Source organism: Manihot esculenta, chromosome 6, assembly GCF_001659605.2.
Source record: "Manihot esculenta cultivar AM560-2 chromosome 6, M.esculenta_v8, whole genome shotgun sequence".
In the NCBI taxonomy this organism is placed as follows: Eukaryota; Viridiplantae; Streptophyta; class Magnoliopsida; order Malpighiales; family Euphorbiaceae; genus Manihot; species Manihot esculenta.
In genome coordinates, this window is record NC_035166.2 from 22988279 (window position 1) to 23008844 (window position 20566).

Sequence of the window (20566 nt, forward strand, 5' to 3'; positions counted from 1 at the left end):
TATATTTAAAGTAAATTAGGTTATATGGTTTTGTTTCATGATAATCATAGATTTAATATGTTGAGATGATGAAGTTAATGTGATGGTGCCGGAAATTAAAATTAATTAATTTATCTTGTTCAACTCCAAAAATTAATTCATTAATCGGTTTAGTTGACCTCTAAACAAGTGAAAGTGAAAGAAGAGGACATATGCGAAACGAAATTGCTTAGCAGGTAAGAGAAGAATGAGACGCGAAAATACCATGCGGTTTGTCGTTTCAAATGTTTGACTATCAAATTGTTAAAAGAAAATAGGGAAAATCTTGACCACAAAAAATAATAATAACAAATAATTAAAAAAAAAAACACTTAGATTTTTTTTTTTTAATTAACAACATCATATTTTCCATCCCCGTTCGTGTCAACACAAGCACAAACCACATGTTAATAAATTTTTTAATGGATGATTGAGAAATAAAAGCATATCTAAATTTTACCCCTTTAATAATTATACCATTAAATATATATTTTTAATAATTATAGCAAAATTAAACTCAATAATAGTTAATTACTCCATTAAAAATAGGGTAAAATTATTAAAAAAACAAAAATTTAGGGAATAATTATAAAAAAAAAAAGTAAAGTGTGAACAAAACCAAATAATCCACTGAATAAATTCCTTTTATACTATTAGAGTTAATCGCGTATAAATCTTTCCTTTTACGGAGTGGTCCTCGTAATCGCAATTAAACTAAAATTAGCCATCCGCGTGGGCTTGTTGATTTCTTCACTCGGTGGACTAATACTACAATTAATTAAGATATTGAATAAATTGGACATGGTCTAGGAAGAAGACATCAAGAAAATACCTTCAGCCAATTTTTAAAACAGAGAAATACGTAGGAAGAAACAATTGTGTTAGTCAAAGAATTAAAGAAACGACAATCATATCTTTTAAATTGTGAAAAACTTATTCGAGCCAACTAAATCAGTTGGATTTGAATTTTTTTATATATAAATTATAATCCACAGTTACCTCACAACCACTTTAGTCTAAAATTATGTTATTTTAAAAAAAATTTAATATTTAATAAAATTTAATATTTTTAAAATAAAATAATTAAAAAGTTAATAAAAAATTATTTTTTTTAATATGTGGAAAAAAATAAAATGAAATTATTAGATGGATGGAGTAATAACAAGTTTGAACAATTGTATGGAATATGACTTTTACACGTACGGTGATCAGGGGTTGTGGCTGCTTGTGGGCGTGAAAGCTCCAAGGAGAGGAGTCGGGACCAAACCAACAAATTAAACGCGGCTTATTAATTACAAGACTAATTAAGCAACAAGGAATTCCAAAATATACAACAATTATTTGGCGGGTTTTCGCCATTCGGTCGTTATTTAGCAGAAGCAGGAGATTATTCCTGCCAGTATCTGAGCAATGACTTCCATTCTTGGTCATTGGATTCACATTATCCCATAGTTTGAAACTTATTTTTTTCCCAAAATAATTGATTTCAACTTAATTAATATCCTGTTGTTTCGATTCAAGTTGTTCTGAATGATGTGATGAGATTTGATTTTTCTTTTTTAGTTCATATTAACGACAAGTTTGATGACAGTTTTAAATAAAAGTTTACAAGTTCCTTAAGCTCCAAGTAAATAAGAGTATAGCTATGGGTGAATGAAATAAGTTAAAAAATAATCTTGACTTGAGAGATGAATACAAGAGGTTATTCAAAAGATTACATCTTAAGTACGTCCTTATGATTGTTTTATATTCTATCATGTTTTGTTACGTTTCATTGAGATTAAGTTGATATATTAATGACATAATTTTTTAAATTAATTTTTTTTAATTTTTAATTATTTTATATAAAAAAAAGGAATTAGATGCTTGACTACCAGATTAATTAAAGATTTTTTTTTTTCCTTTCATGTCAAAACAACGGGAAAAGTTGCATTTTCAGTTGTTACTTATTAGTATTATCGTATTGAATTGACTAGCATTTTTAAATGAGAAGTAGAGGTTGATTCTCATATGTGGACATTTTATTTTTGTATTTTTTTATTTTTTAGGTTTCATGCAAACACGTAATAATTGAGATGACAAACAGAAATAGACAATGGATTTGTTCTTTCTATTAACAGCATAAGATAATCCAATGATATCTCTATCAAAGTAAAAATGTTAATTAAAATTCTTAATCCTACATTTTTTACAAATTACACCAAGTGGCACATTTCGTAATTCCAACCAAATTCAAGCTCGAATTATACGCCAATCACTCTACCACAATACCCCCAGCGATCCAGCATCGTCGCGATTCAGCGGCACAACTCGTAAACTTCCGGGAAATTTAAACGAATCAAACCCGATTATCTTCCTGTCAGCATTCACAAGCTACCCCAAGTATAAACCATAAGCCATGAACCGCGCTTTTTAAAGCAGATGCAGGCCGTCTCAGTGAACCAACAAAAGCATTGAAAGAGTGAAAAAGGGACCAGAGCTATGGAATTACAAAGAGGAATTCCTTTACTATACCAGCAATTCAAAGCTCTATTGAAGAAGAACCTGTTGCTCTCATGGAGGAACAAAAGCGCCGCGTTCCTCCAGTTATTTTCGTCATTTTTCTTCATATTCCTCCTCTTCTGCATAGACAGAGCCACTGAAGCTAGCAACTCTGATACCACGGAATATAAGTCGGTACTCAATCCTCAGCCTCTGGTCTCGCCGCCGATCCCTCCCTGCGAGGACAAGTTCTACATTAAGAAGCCGTGCTTCGACTTTGTGTGGAGCGGAAACGACAGCGTTAGACTGAATCGTATTGTCAACTCAATAATGGCAAATAATCCTGGCAGGTTGATTCCGTCCAATAAGGTATGGAACAAGGAAATGAGAATTTGGTTGAGGACCAATGAAGAAAAGAATCTTATTTTGTATTAACACAAATTTCGTTTCATTATTATTAATGTGTTTAAGAAATGTCTAGTTTTAAATTTAAACAAAATCAAGTGAGAAGTGAAAAGCTCTACTTTGACGATGAATGTCTGATATTGGCGTAAGTACAATTTGACGGTTATTATTTGGAATGTTGATTCAATATAGAGCTTCATTTGTTTAGGTCTGTTATTTTGCTACTGTTGATATTGTTTTTTTTTCCTTGTATTTATTGGACCTTTTGTTTTTCAAATTAGAATTTTCTGTCTTTTTTTAATTAGTTAAACAAGCTATGAGCAGTGTTTAATGGCTGTAGATAGTAGCTTTTCGAATTGGTTGCAATTTTGAATATTCTAATTGTTTTCTGAGAATGTAAACAACCAAAAACAATTTAGGAGGCTTTCAATTTTCTTAGGGAAAAAAAAAATCAACTAGCACCAAATTTTAGTGTTTTTTTTGAAGTTTTTCTTTAGTTATTTGAATTAGGCTAGTTATGGTTAATCACATCTACGAGCAATTCGTAGCTTTATCTTATTTTGCAAGTTCAAGTGCTGGTTTTATTTTCATTCCACAAAATTTCTCCTTATTTTATATTTTGGTTTTGCTTGATTGAAAACTATTTGAAGAGACAAACTCTGGAAAGTTGAAAGCTAAACTTATTTCTTGGACATTAAACATCATGAAAGCTCTCCTGTTTACCTTTTCAATGTACAGGTGAAATCATTCAGAACTACAGAAGATGTAGATACTTGGCTTTTGAATAATCCTATGCGTTGTCCTGGAGCTCTGCATTTCAATGATATAAATGCCACTGTTATCAGCTATGGCATACAGACTAACTCTACCCCAGTTAGAAATAGGGGATACTTTGAAAATCCTACATTCAAATTTCAAATCCCACTTCAGATTGCAGCAGAGCGTGAAATTGCTCGGTCTATCATTGGAGGTGCAAAATGACACATTTACTTTTCTATATTTGATTTGCCATTTACATGTAATGTAACTCCAGATATCCAGTTCCAAACTTTAGCTGGGTATTAAGGAATTTGTTTATGCTCTTTTGGCTAAATTTTGACATAAACGAAGTGTCTTATTTATTCATTTGAACAAACATTGCTTATTTTATTATTGTGGATAAACAGATCCAAACTTTAGCTGGGTAGTTGGACTTAAAGAATTTGCACACCCTGCAAAAGACGATTTCTCCATATTGGCAACAATTGGACCAACTTTCTTTCTTGCGTTTGCCATGTTCGGATTTGTGTTGCAAATTGGATCTTTGGTGGCAGAGAAAGAACTCAAACTTCGCCAGGTTTGACTTTATCCTTTTTGGACTTGAGTAGGACTAGAAATGATGACTGCTCAGGAATTGTATCCCTGCACATCTTAAAGATCCCCATTTCCTATCACACTGTTCCATACCTGAAACCTCCCAGTTGGAATCTCAAGCTTTAGTGAGTTGTCCCCTGCTGATTCCTCATCTTTTTCATTGTGTTATTTATTTATCTTTTATCTGATTCCACAGGCAATGAGTATGACAGGTCTTTACGAATCTGCATATTGGCTCTCTTGGATCACATGGGATGGAATACTTGCACTAGTGTCATCACTTCTCCTCAGTCTTTTTGGAATGATATTTCAGTTTGACTTTTTCAAGAAAAACAATTTTGCAGTTGTGTTTCTTGTGTTCTATCTTTTTCAGCTCAATATGGTAAAACTACTCAATGTCTCTTCCATGTACTTTTCACTGATTTAATTTATGCTTATTCTACCAACTCTTTCCTGTTATTTTCTCATGTTTGATGACAGGTTGGTTTTGCCTTTTTGCTGTCAAACTTCATTAGCAAGTCATCTTCAGCCACAACAGCCGGTTTCTCTGTATTTATTGTTGGCTTTTTTACACAGGCAAGATTCCTACTCTATCATTAACCACTTTTTTAAAACCCGGACTGGACATCCCCAATGTATTGCAGTAGCCATAAATCTGATGGAATAATTGTCTGGCTGATATTTTATCACCCTTTCTAAGGGACAAAAAAGGATATACTAGTTGACATGAAAGTCAAACCTTCAAGCTAGCTGACGCAAACTGGGTTTCTGAAAATTATGTTTTTCTTCAAGCTTGATTTAAGCAATGAACAGGTTGAAAAAATCTTATACACCTCTTTTATTGGGACCCCGCAGATTCATAGTACAAGTAAATAGAGCATGCGTCCACCCTCCCTCTCTTCTCTTTATGGCCTAAAATAGAGTCGAAGTCAAATTCTTGATTCAATCTCTTTCCCCAGCATTTCAAATCAATTTCTTTGTCCTCACATGAAGAATTACATTGAGTATTAGCATTTAAATTGTTTCAATATTTTATTGGATTCTGCTGTGTTTTCTTTAAGCTCATGTTTAACTAAAGCCAACTTTTCATTTCGCTAGAAAAGAAAAAAATGAAAGGAGATGTCTATTAATTAGAAAATATAGATCAATTACGAGTCCTTATATTTGTTACTCTTCATATTTTTTTATGTGTTATTTTATTATTAATATATTTGTAAAGTCATTAATTAAAGTGAATTAATTGTTTCTCTTGTGGTTGCAGCTGGTTACCATATTTGGATTCCCATATGGTATCAAAGTTTCTAATATTCTAAGAATTATCTGGTCATTGTTCCCACCCAATCTTCTTGCTATAGCCGTGAATTTGCTTGCCGAGGCAACTGCCACTCCTGAAGATGTTGGGATTAGCTGGAGTAGACGGACAGAGTGTGTACGAGATGCTAGTGCAGCAGAAGAGTGTGTAATATCAATTGTATGTAAAAACTTTCAAAACTCACACATTAAAAGAACTTGCAGTATTTAAGCTCACAATGTAGTAAAATAATAGATGAGACATTCATTGGTAAAATGATTTTTCTACTTTTTCCCCTGTAGTTTTCTTCTCTTTTCATTAAAGTTAAGTTAAATTCTTGCCATTCAAGCTGATCTTAAATTATATGTTGTTGACAGAATGGTGTTTACTTATGGCTTACAGCTACATTCTTTGTCTGGTTTGTTTTGGCAATCTACTTTGACAATATAATTCCAAATGCATATGGTGTGAGAAAACCTATATTTTATTTCTTAAAGCCTGGATATTGGACTGGAAAAGGTGGAAATAGGGTGGAAGGTAGGTGAGCTTTAAGTTCGGTCTGTTTCCCGCATATCTTCTTGTTGCTAATTCTTCTCTGTGTTTTTCCCTTAACAGAGGGTAGCATATGTAGTTGCATGGGTTCAGACCCACAACAAGAGCACATTACTCCAGAAGATGATGATGTCCTTGAAGAGGAAAATCTTGTTAAACAAGAAGCAAAAGACGGTTTAGTCAATCCAGATGTTGCAGTTCAGGTACGTGGACTTGCAAAGGTGTATGCTGGGACTACGAATATTGGTTGCTTTAAATGCAAGAAAACTTCACCTTACCATGCTCTCAAGGTAAGCAACATCTTTTCAACTGTATTATCTGCTTATTTTAAGAATGTACTCAAATATACTTTTTAAGCTCTTTTACGTTGCTTGGACACATCTTATTTAAGAATTAACTGCAGGGTTTATGGATGAACTTAGCTAAGGATCAATTGTTCTGTCTCCTTGGACCAAATGGTGCTGGAAAAACTACAGCAATCAATTGTTTGACAGGCATAACACCATTGACAAGTGGAGATGGTATTACACACATTTGTTTCCTTGTTTATCAATCACAATTACATTGGAAACAGGGATAAGGTCAACTGAGATATAATAATGTTATGAACTGAATTGTTAACAGCTCTGATTTATGGATACTCCATCCGAAGTTCTGTTGGCATGTCCAACATTCGACGAATCATAGGAGTTTGTCCTCAGGTGAAATATGTATGAGTGTGGATGCGCACACATTTATTTGTGCAGATTTTGTCTTTCTTTATGTTTGCTTGTGCGTGTCTATTTACAGGCAGTTTCCTTTTACAGTTTGACATCCTTTGGGATGCATTGTCTGGTGCAGAGCATCTCCATCTCTTTGCTAGTATTAAAGGCCTACCCCCAGATTCAATAGATTTGGTATGTGTAATTGCTTATTTAACCTGGAAAGATGTTGTCATAATGCTTTCTTTCAAATGATTGTTCGAAGGTCAACTGTGCTTTGATCAATTTTTGTGTTTGCGGTTATTTGTACTTCTTTCAAGTGCAGGTTGCTGAGGAATCATTAGCAAAGGTAAGACTCACTGAGGCAGCTAAAGTCAGAACCAGGAGTTATAGTGGAGGAATGAGGCGCAGGCTCAGTGTTGCAATAGCCCTTATTGGGAATCCCAAGTTGGCCATTCTTGATGAACCAGTATGAAGAATGGAATATTTTAAATTGTACATGCATGTTTGATCTAATTGTACGTGCATATTTGTTAATTTCAATTAGTAACCTGCAGACTACTGGTATGGATCCAATATCAAGAAGACACGTCTGGGATATTATACAGAATGCAAAGAAAGGCTGCTCCATTATTCTGACAACACATTCAATGGAAGAAGCCGACATTCTAAGTGATCGCATAGGAATTATGGCCAAGGGTAGGCTCCGATGCATTGGAACATCAATTAGGTTGAAATCAAGATTTGGCACTGGCTTCATCACTAATGTGAGCTTTGTTGAAAGCACTGCTGGACAATCTCCTTCCAATACAACTGTGGATCTTGCCAATCATCATGAGGATGTAAAGCAGTTCTTCAAATATGTATGTTGAATGACTAAAATAGTTCAAGAGTTTCTATGCTTTTCAGAGTACTCTATTTCTGACTTGGGTAATGCCTTGACAGCATTTGGATGTAATGCCAACAGAGGAGACCAAATCCTACCTGACTTTTGTAATTCCCCATGATAGAGAGAAGCTTTTAACGGTAAGCATTTTTGAATTCCTGTTTTGCTTTTCTTATTATTGTGAAATGTCACCTTCATGGCTTAAAAATTGTTGGCTTATACATGTCAACTTGAAAGTAGGACGATGGAAGAAATTATGTATATATATAGTACAGTGGAAAGCAGCAATTTTCATGAACTGAACAGACACAAATGTGTAGATTTGGCCTGCTAGTTTAATGTAGCACACGTTTGTTCCTTCATATTAATTACTTTGTCAGTGCTGAAGAAAACAACATTGTTTTGGTTTATGCGAGATAAAGTATATTTTTTTAATAGGTTTAGAAAATTAACGATATTATATGCAACTATTAGTGTTATGTTTCCTTATATGGACTACAATCAGGGAATTGTATTTGCTATAATTTGATATGCTCGTTTCACTATTTACTGAGAACAGTGGAACAGACTTGTTGGTCATTTTCTTCAAAATACTCAAGTCTTCAAATCTTCAACAGAAGCAACAAAATAGATAGTCATTGAAGAGTTCAGTCACAATTATTTACTGCCCCTTTTTTTTCTTCACAAGTTTTATTTGACATTTAAAATCTTAACAGAGATTTTTTTCGGAGCTTCAAGATAGACAGAGAGAATTTGCTATATCAGATATTCAAATTGGCCTTGCAACGCTTGAAGAAGTTTTCTTAAATATTGCCAAGCAGGCAGAACTAGAAAGTGCTGCGATCGAGGGGAGGTTGGTCACTTTGACCTTAACATCTGGAGCCTCAGTTCAGGTAGGAACAATTTGTTTAGTCCTTTCGTAAATCAAGCTACTTGAGTAGGGAAAAAAAATTCAGTCCTAAATTTGACCCTCACATTTGCTGCCTACAATGAAAATGTAGATACCTGTAGGAGCTAGATTTGTTGGGATTCCAGGAACAGAATCTCCAGAGAATCCTAGAGGCATAATGGTTGAAGTATACTGGGAGCAAGATGATTCTGGTGCTCTCTGCATTTCTGGTCACTCTGCTGAGATGCCTATGCCTCCCAACGCTCAACCATTTAGTTCAGCAGCCCCACGTTCTAATAGAAATTTCCTTAGCCGGAGGAGACAACCAGCTTATGGAATCGTGATCGACCCCAATCAGAATAGTTCTAGTAATCCTTGATGATAAGGTTCCTCATTAAATCTTATATATTATTGTATTCTGATAATCTGTTATTTTTGGTACTAGTTGATAGCTTTGTTCTACCCTTTTATTTGGCTATTTTGTATAGAATTTTGATATTTGAATGCTTCAAAATAATCTCCCAATTTTCTTTTGGGTATGCCGTAGGAGTTGGTTATTAGACAGAATAACATTGTATAGATATTGACATTTTAATCTCGATTTGAGTTATTCAAGTAAATGAAAGTTAAATATTTATATCCGTTAAACTCAACGAAGTGGAAGGCAAAATATAGAGATTGAAAATTCTTATACATATCAACTATTCTTCTATTCAAAGGTGAAAGTAATTAATCTTATTTTTAACATTCCAGTTCCTTCCCTCCGAAGGTAGAAATTTCATTAGCTTGATGGGCTCTAAAGGCCTAGATCATAGTAGACAAAATATACAAAAAATAAAGGCTATTAAGTCCGAAACTTAAAGTCAACAATTCAAAACCCACAAGAAAAACACCACTTCGTAGGAAGCTACGAAGTCTAAGAACTGCTGCGTTGCCGTCTACCTAAGATGAAGCTGGTAGTGGAGGCTTGTGTATTGTTGTTAACTAATAAAAACCATCATTGGAGTAACTACATATCAGAGAGAAAGAGACCTCAAACCATCAAAAAGCCCAGCAGCCAAACGTTCTCCTAAAAAGTCTGAGAGATGATTGGGGATATTGGGCAATGTTCTTCGGCGACCATTCGCGAAGGATCTATCGTCCATGAAGTGAAACTCAACAAGAGATTCCAGATATGCTCAGTATCATAAACGATTCAGCACTCTCAAAACAAGAGAGAGCATGAACGAAGGAAAAAAATGGATCAAGAAGACAAGACTTCCAGTTGGATTGTAGGACAGCAGAAGACATGTGCTTTGTTCAGACCCTGGTGAGCCTCCTCTCCCCAATAAAATGATGATTCCTCATCTTCGAACATATAAAAAGAAAAGAAGAAACAACAGCACAAGATAGCTAAGAAAAACCCTCCGCATGTTAGCCTCACTGTTTCTAAAAGAAAAGTAAAAAAAGAAAACCAAAACTGAATGCATCTCAGCTCTATAGGGTAGGGGAAAGGAACTCATATGAAGCTGGGGAGGTGAGGCCTCCCTCTACCCTAAAGAGTAGAGAGAGGCCGACAGCAGAAGGAGGGAATAGAGAGGCCGACAGCGAGAGAGAATGAAACGAGCCATGGCTTTCTTCATTGCTATGGAATTATGGATACACAGAAATGGGAAAGTGTGGGAGAACAAGTTGATTACTATAGTTGTTGTGTGTAACCGTGTGTTGCGAGGCCTCCACGAGTGGCGTTTGGCTTAGGCATCAAAGTTACCGATCCAGCAACCCACAGTCAGGCTTTTGCCTGGTTTAGCAGCCTCCAGTAGGAGGAGCTTTGAAACTAAATATTGATGTTGCTTTTGATCTCAATGCAGAGGCTGGCTGGATTCTCGGGAATGAATATAGGCACTCCATGGGCGGTTGTATGATGGCCTTAGGAGGAATTGACAATCCAGCTCTAGCTGAGGCTTTATATATGTGTGAAGCGTTAAGTTAGTTGAAAGACAAGAATGTTAGTTGCAGAGATGCCGACGGATTGTATAATTTTAGTTCAGACTCTGCATAATTTTTCTTTTGATTAATCTTGTTTTTATTCAGTCTTATTTTGGATCTTTAGTTCTTAATATTAAAAATTTGATGAGTGATGTTAAACAAATGAAATCAGCGAATCAGAACTAAAAGCTTGATAAGTGATGTTAAACAAATGACATCAGCGAATCAGGACTAAAAGCTTGATAGTGATGTTAAACAAATGAAATCAGCAAATCAGGTGGTCCATACGCTAGCTAGGGCATCTCTTCCATTGTCTGATTCGGTAGAATGATTGCAATAAAATTTAAGCTTTTTATTTATTTATTTTTTTTAAATCTCTCTCTAAGAAATTTTAGAGAGAGAACTCTTGGTGTATTTTTCCCATTCCCTTATCTTTCTCGCATGCATTAACATTCAATTTCATCATTTTCAAAACTTTAAACTTCCTTGCAATGCCTGACGTCAAAAATAACATTTCCAAGCACTCCGAAACTTAGCCTGGAAAATGCATTCTTGTAACCTTAAAAAGTCTAAGATTCGACTCTCCTAACCTCTATTTCAAAAAAAAAAAAATAACATTTCCAATATTTCCTTCGACGCCTGATCTGTGTAAAATAATGTTAGCCAGACATCAAAATTATGCGACCAATCAAGAGCTTTAACGCTTCTTCAGCTATTTTAATACACGCTAAATCTCAGGCCTTGGGGTCGGGATGAGGAAAATCAGTCAGGTTGTGAAACTTGAAAAATGATAAACGCATAGATACTGAGCAATATAAACGAGAATACATTCAGTGTTCAGATCCATGGTAATTAGAAATAAGTTTAATTACATAACGAACTGCCGCCTACCAAGATGAAAAAGGAGAAGAAAAGAAAATTACACAATTGACATCTAAAGACCCACCGTCGAAACAAACCACAGTTTAGAATAAATGTATGATTGTAGCACAACGAATAACTCAAAACCTATGATGTATATTCACTCACACAGCCACTGCAGCAATATCTAACATAAAGAGTCTGGGATCGACAAGCTTTCCAACTATAGATAAAGTTTCTAGTTTCACAACATAATCTTACATCACAGACAACAACTACGTATGAAATCAGAAAGCCGCCCATTGTGCTAACCTCTTGAATCTCAAGGCACCAAAAAAAAAAAATCACCTCTTCCACTCAATATGGGTTGCCTTTGCTGCAAAATCAATCAACATCCAAGTTAGCATTTGGAGATGTGAATCATTTGACTGTGGAAAGAACAACTCCACAAGTAGATGTCCTAAGAAGTGATATTTGAAAATAGGTTGACTAAAACTGCTTTAAGAAGTCATTTTACTACGAAGTATGATGCATTCAAGTGCAATCCATAAGCAAAAATCAGTAATTCAAATGAGAAGTTAAAACTTCATACCATTTCCTTCTCTTGATGATAACACAGGTCTGTCACTTTTATTCCCCACTTTCCCACCAGAATTAACAGTCCGTGTCCTTGGCGATTGTGAGTTGATTTTGCTATTTGTTGAAGATGGAAGCGAATGACGCCGAGCAAGATTATTTTTCTCAGCTCCATCTTGGCTAAACCTTGGGGAACCTTGTGCTCTCAGCTTTGCTTTTGCAGATTCAGTAACTGCCATATAGCTTGGGAGTGCTGGACTACTCTGTAATCCATTTTCTGCACGTTCTTGCTTTGCCAGACTAGAGGCTTTCCTGCTAGCTTTATGATTTTCATTGATTGTTGGATCTTCCTTATAGCTCAACTCCCCATTCGTAACAGGAGAATTTTCATCTTTACCAACATTCTCTACTGAAGGCTTTGATTCAACCATGGTTTGATCCGCGTGTAATTCTGATGCTTCCTTTACTCCTAGCGGTTCTGCTGTTGTTTCTACATCGGGCAATTTGGGGGCTATCAAGGTTGGTTCATTCGTCACCACATCAGGTACTTTGGGCATAGCCAAATATGTTTCTTTCTTCGTCTTCTCCCCCGAATTATTCATATTCTGTACCAAAAGGTTATCACCAGAAGTGCCTGATACCTTTTCCAAACTTTGTTTTGGCTTCTCAATTTCTACCTCTGCCTGAACAGAGCTTTCAATTATTGGATTATGGACCTTTCTCAGACTACGTTTTACCTTTTCAAGCTCATTTTGTGGATTTTCCTGCACTGTATCAGTAGGAAGGCTTGAAGGTCTCCTACGGTTGCGCTTGGGTTTCTCAAATTCAGAGGTTACTTGCACAGAAGTATTGTCAGCATTTGCAGCAGGGACCCTCCGAACACTGTGCTTTGGCCTACCAGTTTCAGCTTCTGGCATATGACCATTAACCTGCTTTCTCTGAGTTTTAGGGTAAGAAATTTTCTTTGGTTGGGGAATTGGTTTCCAAAAGTTGGACGCAGACCAACGTTCTAACCAGTTTGAAACCGAATTTGGTTCGGCAGGGTCATAATAAAGGCGTAAAGGCATCACAGTAGGTGATGAAGCCACAAGCTGAAGAAACAAACCCAGCAGATATTAAATGGATTAAAATGTTCATATAGTCAATGCATACTTCATAATTGATACTAATAAACGGAACTATTAAACATCTACACCCCAAAATTGAAGAAAGCCACTGCCAAAATAAAAGATACTTGTAGAGAGATATGCATCAATTTAAGATTGATGTGATAAAAGGCACAGGAAGCAAATAGAACCCAATTATGTGGCAGATACAACCTTGTCAAATAATTTAAGGAGCAAAAAGTTCAACATTCCCCAAAATGTTTGCAAATTGTGCTGCTATAGTGTGATGATAATTACAACTCTCATCATTACAGAAACAAGTTTCACTAACTGGATGATTCCTAATTTGCAAACTTCAGCAAGGAATAGAAGTACAGAAGGGTATGACAATCTCTTGTCATGGCAGTATGGCAATCATACCTTGTGAACAAAAGCATTTGCCGATAGCCTTGCTCTTTGGATAGAAATATTAGCTCCATTAAGATCCCCATGCTTGCCCTCCTGATGGAAAAACATATAAGAAACTAGATGATGGTCAAAGTGAAACATGCAGAACACCAATTAGACACACCATGTGTATGAGGTCGGGATAAGACAAATCCAACAACAGAGAAGTACTCACATAGGTCACACTCTTTCGGCTTTTTCCAAGACACATACTGAAACAAAATTGAAGTTTTCTAATGCAAAAGTTTAGGCATTAGACCAGCTTACTAGTCATATTTAGATTGATTCAATCTTAGAACAGATCAAACAAAATAACCAAAAGAAACTACAAGAAATACACCTATGGACCTCTCTCTCTGGAACACAAGACACTAAAAACATGTAATGTGGTTCAAAATATCATTGCACCTTCCAAATGACAAAAATTACTAAAAAACAATAATTCTCAGGTATGCAATAAGAACAACCGCAAACTAAACTTATTTAATTTGTAAGGTAACTTTATGAGACAATAAGCCAGACTGAAGAGCCTGAGTCATGTAAAATTGAGAAAAGTTTAAGCTTTACAAAGACAAGCTTCAAGTCAAAGTAGTTAATGGGCTTATACAAGTAAACTTGATAATTTTACTGCTCCAGCATAATACACAAGAACATATAACTCTAAGGTCATAGTCCCATAATATTTAGATGCAATGGGAATACAAGTGAAGAGTTTATTTATAAATTTAACTCAACTACCAAACTCCCATTACATCAGAGATCCTGAATGCACCATAACAAGAAGACATGTTCCCAATAACATTCATGAAGAAAAGATAAGTAATTAACTACAGGAGGGTTTATTCAAGAAAGTACCAAAGGCCTCACCATGCTGAATTTTTTAAGAGCATGCCGCCCGCCATATGAATTCCTAACTTTTATTCCTCGAGCAAGTGCCTGCAGCTTGACGATTCCCAGCACACAGCACAAAGTGGCAACAGCTTGTCTCCTGACCAAGTGCCCACGGATAAGAGCCTGGAGCCTTATTATGCCTTTAAGGGCCCAAAATGCCCGACGAGCCTTTGCATAATAAGCTTGCATCAGTGTATGTATAGTCTCTACCGAACATAATCTGATATTGGTTATCATGTGCAACAAACAGTAAAATAACTACAAATTCATTCGACTAGGAGATGCCTCCCTTGTGCATGTAAAAGTTTTCCTTTCGTTGGGGGATCTGGGCACGCATGCCAGCATACGAATTCCATTGCATAATCTTATGAGTCCATAAGAACAAACAGTGGGATCGGATGGCAAAAAAATTAAAGATATTTGACAAAGAAATAGTGCATAATTTTGTGCGGTTTGCATGGATTACACCCCTTCAAATATAAAAATCCTTGTTAATGAGATGGGAAAAGAAAAACAAAACGAGAACTCTATCAATTTTGTAGTTGTGCTTCTGCAACTGGCGATGCCCCAGTACCTAATAAACAGATCTGATCTCACTATAGCTCTCAAAAAGGACATGTCTCACCACCAAAACCAAAAGGAGACAAGTTCAAAAAGTTTGCTAGAAATTAGTGAACTTTCTAGAATAAAGTACTTATAAGGAGAAGATTACCAAGTAGCCCCTAAATGCAGCTTGTACCAATGTTGCAGCTTTCTCTTGCCTTATTTTCTCAGCATCAGACAATGAGACTTGGGTTGTAGACCCTTGTAAATCTGCCTCTTGATTTCCTGGCAACAATGTGCCCCCATTATGTGGCAAGTTTGCAGTCACCTGGCTCTCAAGTTCTAACTGTCTGTCTGAGAGAACTGTGATAACGGGTGTTGGATGCGAGGTTACAGGAGGAACAGAGATAGAATCAGCTTCTGTTGCCTGTGCAGAGACCAATACTTCTCTCTCATTTGCAGATCTCTACACATAGTAAGTGAAGTTACATATAAATTTTTACCTACATAACTTGATACACATGGGAGAAAGTTAATAGTCAAACCATACTGATTTATCAAACCAGTGGCTCCAAAGTAGAAGGATATATATATGTATATATATATATATATATATATCAATAAGTAGGCAAGCTCGCAGTGAAGAAAAAGACAAGAAATGAGAGAAAATAAAAATCTAATAAGTCCACTAAGTGCATATTTCACATGAATATAGAAATATTGTCATGTAAATATATGAACTTTTCCACAAACACCAAACCCATTATAAATTCCCAGTTATAATTCCACAATTACCATCTAAAAGCTAAAGCATGGAAAGGTAGCTTAAGGCGCATTTCTATATGCTGTGATTCATTAGGTCTTACCTCAATAGTAAGAGTGGCACAGGTTTGACCGTTCAAGAATTCAATTCCGTTAAGATCAAGACAGGAACAAGTAAAGAAAAGCTAAAATGAGATGCCATTAAATTTGAAGCTAATGTTATATAGATTAAAAGTTCCAAAATTAAATTTCAGAAGGAGTAATACTTCTTGGACATTTGAAGTGTAAGATGTGATAATATCAATAATTAGGTAAGTGCCACCTAGTAATCAAAAGAAGGGGTGGGCGAAGACTAAGAGGAAACGCTACCTCTCTCCTTTTAGCTGTATGAGATTTGGAAGACTTCTTTCCAAACAGTACGGTCTTGATCCATCTCCCTGGTGATTTGCCCATGATTGGATAAATTATAACCAGAGAAATCCAAACCCCAGTTCCTGCAATTTTATTTTTCCACCCGTTAACAGTTTCAACACGCATAAATTGCAAAATGAGAAAATAATATAACTCAGAAGTCAGAATGTGGGTGTGGCAAAACTAACTGCATTCCTTACTTCAGTTTTTTCTGTTTGAACCCAATAAACTACAGCATAATTTTCATAACACCAGTGCTAATTACGTATTTTCCCCCTTTAACTGTTTTAGTTTCACATCTTTCCAGCTTTTGAAACAACTAATTTCCATATTGAATTCACAATGACCAAAAATCAGGTAAAATGCCCACCAAGGAATGAGCTCAAGTACCAGAATCAGAGAGAAATAGAGGGAAGGAGCAAGAATGCAAGTCTAGAGAAGTCAATTGAAAATCTCAAGAACAAAGATCTAGTCCAATCAAGAATACCACTTAAACTACTACATTAAGACACAGGTAAGCAATCTAAAAACAGAACCAAGCGGATTAAAAACAAGAATGAGCAGGATTTGGACCAGATCTGGAAATTACCTGAACAACTCGTAACCTAAAAATCCCAAATTTACCATTCCTACATCAAAACATGAGCAATTAATCACCAAACACAAAAATTTTTTTTTAAAAAAAAAAAGGAAAGAAAAAGGTGAGGAAACCGAGGAATGCGAAGAAGATAGAGGAAAACATAAGTAACTTATATAGAATACCATGATTGAGTGCGCTTCGAAACGAAGGAAATGTGGTGATCTAAAGCGACATCGATTTTCCTTTTGCCTCTGCTTTTGCTTCGCTTGCTCTTTCTGTTACTGGCAGTACTGGCAGAGCTAAAAATATCCCTCAAAATTGAAAATATGGAACAAATAACGTTATTGATCCTCTATACTCGCCCTCATTTTTATCCTGTAAACCGACTCACTGATATTTTAGTATAAACTTTATTTTCAGTGCGACAATAATATTTCTGTCCTATAAAATTAGGTATAATTTTCAATTCATACATTCTAAATTATAAATTTTTCTTATATAATAATTTGTTTATTACTATTTATTAATATCTCTAATCAACACATAATAAAACATTAATTATAAAAATAGTTTAATCAGATGAATTAATTATTTTTAATAGAAAATATATGTAATTGATAAATTTTAAAATAAACAAATGTTCTAATTTAAGTAAATTATTTTCTCCTTAAAAATAGATTAATTTCATTTCTTAAATTATATAAAGTAAAATAAAATACATTTCATAAGACAAATGGAATAATATATTAATTTATGATTATAATAACAGTATAATACTTTGTTGATAAATAGAAGTTATAAATTAAATTATATATTCAGCCTAAAATTAACAACGACGTATTGTTATGCTGATTTGCTTATGGTGAGCTCGAGCACAGGTGATGATAACAAAATTAAAAGCAGTTGTGCTGGGGGGGTAGCAGACGGCAGTTACTTCATGGACAAGTGTCCAGCTTCTTTATTCCGTAGCTACAGCTACCCGCATCATACGCTTCAGTAGCGCGTGCAATATCTAAAGACGTCAAAGAGTGCCGGCAGCGTTAATCGATAACGAGTAGAGGCGCGTGAAGATATCGTGACGTTGGGGTGGCGAAATGAGAATGGGGTGGTGCATGCGCGCCACGCTTTGGCAAGAGATGAGTGATTATATTTTCAATTTCTTGTTTAAACCCCACTTATTAACTAATGACAACTGTATGGAGGAGTATTTACTATAAAAATTTTTTTATATATATAATTATTTTTAATTAAAACGTTTTTGTTAATTGAAATATTTTTATACTAAGATTGACTTTATTTTAAATGATTACATTAATTTTTTTTATTAAATTGAAAAAACATATGTTTGGCATTTCATAGTTTTAAATTACTTCCATGTTTATTGATTAACTTCATAGTTTTTTTAATTATTGTTTTTTAAAGTATAATTGAGCTTTTGCTTCATATAATTGGCTTTGATCATGACTTAGAATTTATTATTTAAGAATATCACTGAAAATATATAAAATAATATATATATTTTTTTCTAAAACATGGATTAATCATTCTCAAAAAGAAAATATGGATCCATCTATTTAATTATATGGAAAAAATTAGCTACCAAAATTCATGATAAAATAATTTAATAAGGAAAAAAAAAGAGAGAAGATGTGAAGGATTAATCAGGCATGATAGTAACATGGCTGAGAATGTTGTTGCACAGTGTTAATCAAGCAATTGCTTCAATATTGAGCAAAGAGCACTTAATACTTTTTTATTATTATTATTATTCTATATTTTCCAGGAATTATTAATAGAGTTTTTTTTTCAGTAAATTATTAATAAAGTTAAAAAAAAAAAATCAATTTTGTCTTTGATGTAGGTGTAGAAGTTGCTAGTTTAAATTATAATTTAACTGGAGTTGATTTTTCTCTTTTTCTTTTAGCGTTTGATTTGATAGAGCAGCAGCTTCGATATCCTTGTCAGTCATGCAACAAGAATTGCATAAAAACAAAATATCCTCAATCTGTTTGTAATTTTGTATTTGTTAAATTTCTAAGTTTACATTTGGTTAGTTTAAAAAATAATAACTTATAATTATAATTATAATAATTGAAAATAAAATTAAATGGCAATGGGCCAATCTGCAATAAATAAATAAAATAATTAACGGTCAATTGAATAAATTAATAAAATAAGTGAATTTAATAAATTATTTTAAATTTAAAATAAGTGTATAATAATATATATATTAATTTATTTACTTTAATCCTGTAATAAAATTAAATTAATCTTTAAATTTTTTATAAATTTGATCAATATAAACTAATTAACATAAATATGTTCGTTTATATTCTACTAATAATAATTTTTTATAAATGCTCAATTTATTTAAACGAGGATAAGTCTTATGGAATATAAGTGTCATGATTTTTTTTTGAGTGAAATTTATATGATTATATATCAATTTATTGAATTTTTATAAGATAGTTTTATCGTATAATAATAATTTATTATTAAGAAATTATAATAGTAAAAATACTATTTAATATAAGATTCAATGAAATTTACCTAACCATTATGCACAAGATATAGTTGGGAAATGTTTGAAGTTATTAATTTAAAATTTTATTTTTGCCCCTTGAGATTTTATTCAATTATTCAAAGTGAAGTACTTTTGCTCAGTTCATCTAGACATTTTTATTGAAGATTGAATTATTTTATTTTTTTACAAAAAAAACTAATAATTCTAAATTTTTAATCATAAAAAATATTAAAATTTTATTTTAAATATTAAAAATATTTTTAACATTTTCAATGTTAAAATATAAAATAATAATTATAATATTATTCTGTATGAGCAAATGATTTTTAGTTTGATGTGAATTCGAGACTATTACCCTATACACAATTTCAGCACATATCACATTTTGAATACCCAGACATATCTCCACCATTTGTAATTACAAATTTTAAAAGAATTTAATTCAATTAATATTTTTTGTAATTATTTTATTTAAAATAAAAAATTTAATTATTTTTATTTTATTTTATTTAAAAATTGATAATTAATTAAATGGAAATCAAAATAATATGTAAATAAATAATAGAATATTTTATTTTTGTATTAAAAATCCCTATGGATTTATAATTAAACATTTTCAGTAGAGTGGATAATAATCAAATTCACTATTCTTAATAATAATTCATCGGATAAAATAATTTAGATGAGAGATACATAAAAGTATGCCATGTAATTGGCATTATTAACGTGAAGGTGCCCAATCTCGTGACTGCTCAACCGACATATATTTTTCAATATTAAAGAAAAATGTGGAGAAAATATTGATTAGAAGATTTCTATCAATGATAAATTGGACCATGGCCCATGATACCGAGACAAGCTACTAAAGGCCCAGCTGACATCACAAAAGAGGGCCCATACTGCCCTAAGCAATAAACCCTAATGTTATTAATATGGAATTAGTGCCTCCTCGTCGTCGCCGCCGTTGTCGCTTGAACCGATTAACTTGTATGGCTGCATAAGGAAAATTGTCGTCGTCACTTATGCGCCATAAGGAAAACCGTCCAAAGGAGCGGCAATAGGATTTTCCTGAATTGTTAAGTGTCAATTAATCGAAATAACCATCCATGAAAAGTAATGAAGGTGAGAGGAGGCTTCTCCATACTGTTCTAGACCCTAGGATTGTTGTGTTGTTGCTTGGGCTTCTGTATGGGCCTGATAGATTTATGTAATGAACTATTTTTTGGTGGCCTACGCCGTGGGCCATTGTATTTTTGCCCTTATGGGCATTTATGCAATGATAATTTGCAGTACGAAAAAAACTCTATATTGCCATATTATA

The 20566-nt window shown here is 33.8% G+C and overlaps 2 protein-coding genes across 3 annotated transcripts; one reads left to right on the forward strand and one right to left on the reverse strand.

The window, feature by feature from the left end:
• The first annotated feature begins 2276 nt into the window (after positions 1–2276).
• LOC110617520 (ABC transporter A family member 2) lies at positions 2277–9143 on the forward strand. Its single transcript, XM_021760370.2, has 16 exons — positions 2277–2868; positions 3643–3874; positions 4071–4240; positions 4454–4639; positions 4738–4833; positions 5519–5728; positions 5926–6085; positions 6164–6390; positions 6504–6621; positions 6725–6801; positions 6907–6996; positions 7127–7270; positions 7359–7664; positions 7747–7827; positions 8404–8580; positions 8689–9143. Exons 1-16 carry the CDS (start codon positions 2500–2502, stop codon positions 8953–8955), a joined length of 2910 nt encoding a protein of 969 aa, XP_021616062.1. The 5' UTR covers positions 2277–2499; the 3' UTR covers positions 8956–9143.
• A 2189-nt stretch (positions 9144–11332) lies between these two features.
• Positions 11333–17053, reverse strand: LOC110617461 (protein IQ-DOMAIN 31). Of its 2 annotated transcripts, XM_021760238.2 has the most exons (8): positions 16904–17053; positions 16731–16770; positions 16100–16224; positions 15138–15434; positions 14402–14593; positions 13508–13588; positions 11998–13072; positions 11333–11781 (listed from the first exon to the last, which is right to left on the reverse strand). In XM_021760238.2, exons 3-8 carry the CDS (start codon positions 16181–16183, stop codon positions 11750–11752), a joined length of 1761 nt encoding a protein of 586 aa, XP_021615930.1. In that variant the 5' UTR covers positions 16184–16224; positions 16731–16770; positions 16904–17053; the 3' UTR covers positions 11333–11749. The 2 variants fall into 2 exon arrangements, with proteins under 2 accessions (XP_021615930.1, XP_043813477.1); XM_043957542.1 differs by lacking the exon at positions 16731–16770 and having other exon boundaries at positions 16904–17026.
• Between the last annotated feature and the right edge of the window lie 3513 nt (positions 17054–20566).

Coding starts and splice junctions, on each gene's coding strand:
- LOC110617520 (XM_021760370.2), top strand. CDS start 2,500: ATGGAATTACAAAGAGGAATTCCTTTACTATACCAGCAATTCAAAGCT. Junction 3,875..4,070: donor TGCTCGGTCTATCATTGGAG/GTGCAAAATGAC, acceptor GTGGATAAACAG/ATCCAAACTTTAGCTGGGTA. Junction 4,241..4,453: donor AAGAACTCAAACTTCGCCAG/GTTTGACTTTAT, acceptor CTGATTCCACAG/GCAATGAGTATGACAGGTCT.
- LOC110617461 (XM_021760238.2), bottom strand. CDS start 16,183: ATGGGCAAATCACCAGGGAGATGGATCAAGACCGTACTGTTTGGAAAG. Junction 14,594..15,137: donor CTGCATTTAGGGGCTACTTG/GTAATCTTCTCC, acceptor TATTATGCAAAG/GCTCGTCGGGCATTTTGGGC. Junction 13,589..14,401: donor CTCTTAAAAAATTCAGCATG/GTGAGGCCTTTG, acceptor TTTTTCCATCAG/GAGGGCAAGCATGGGGATCT.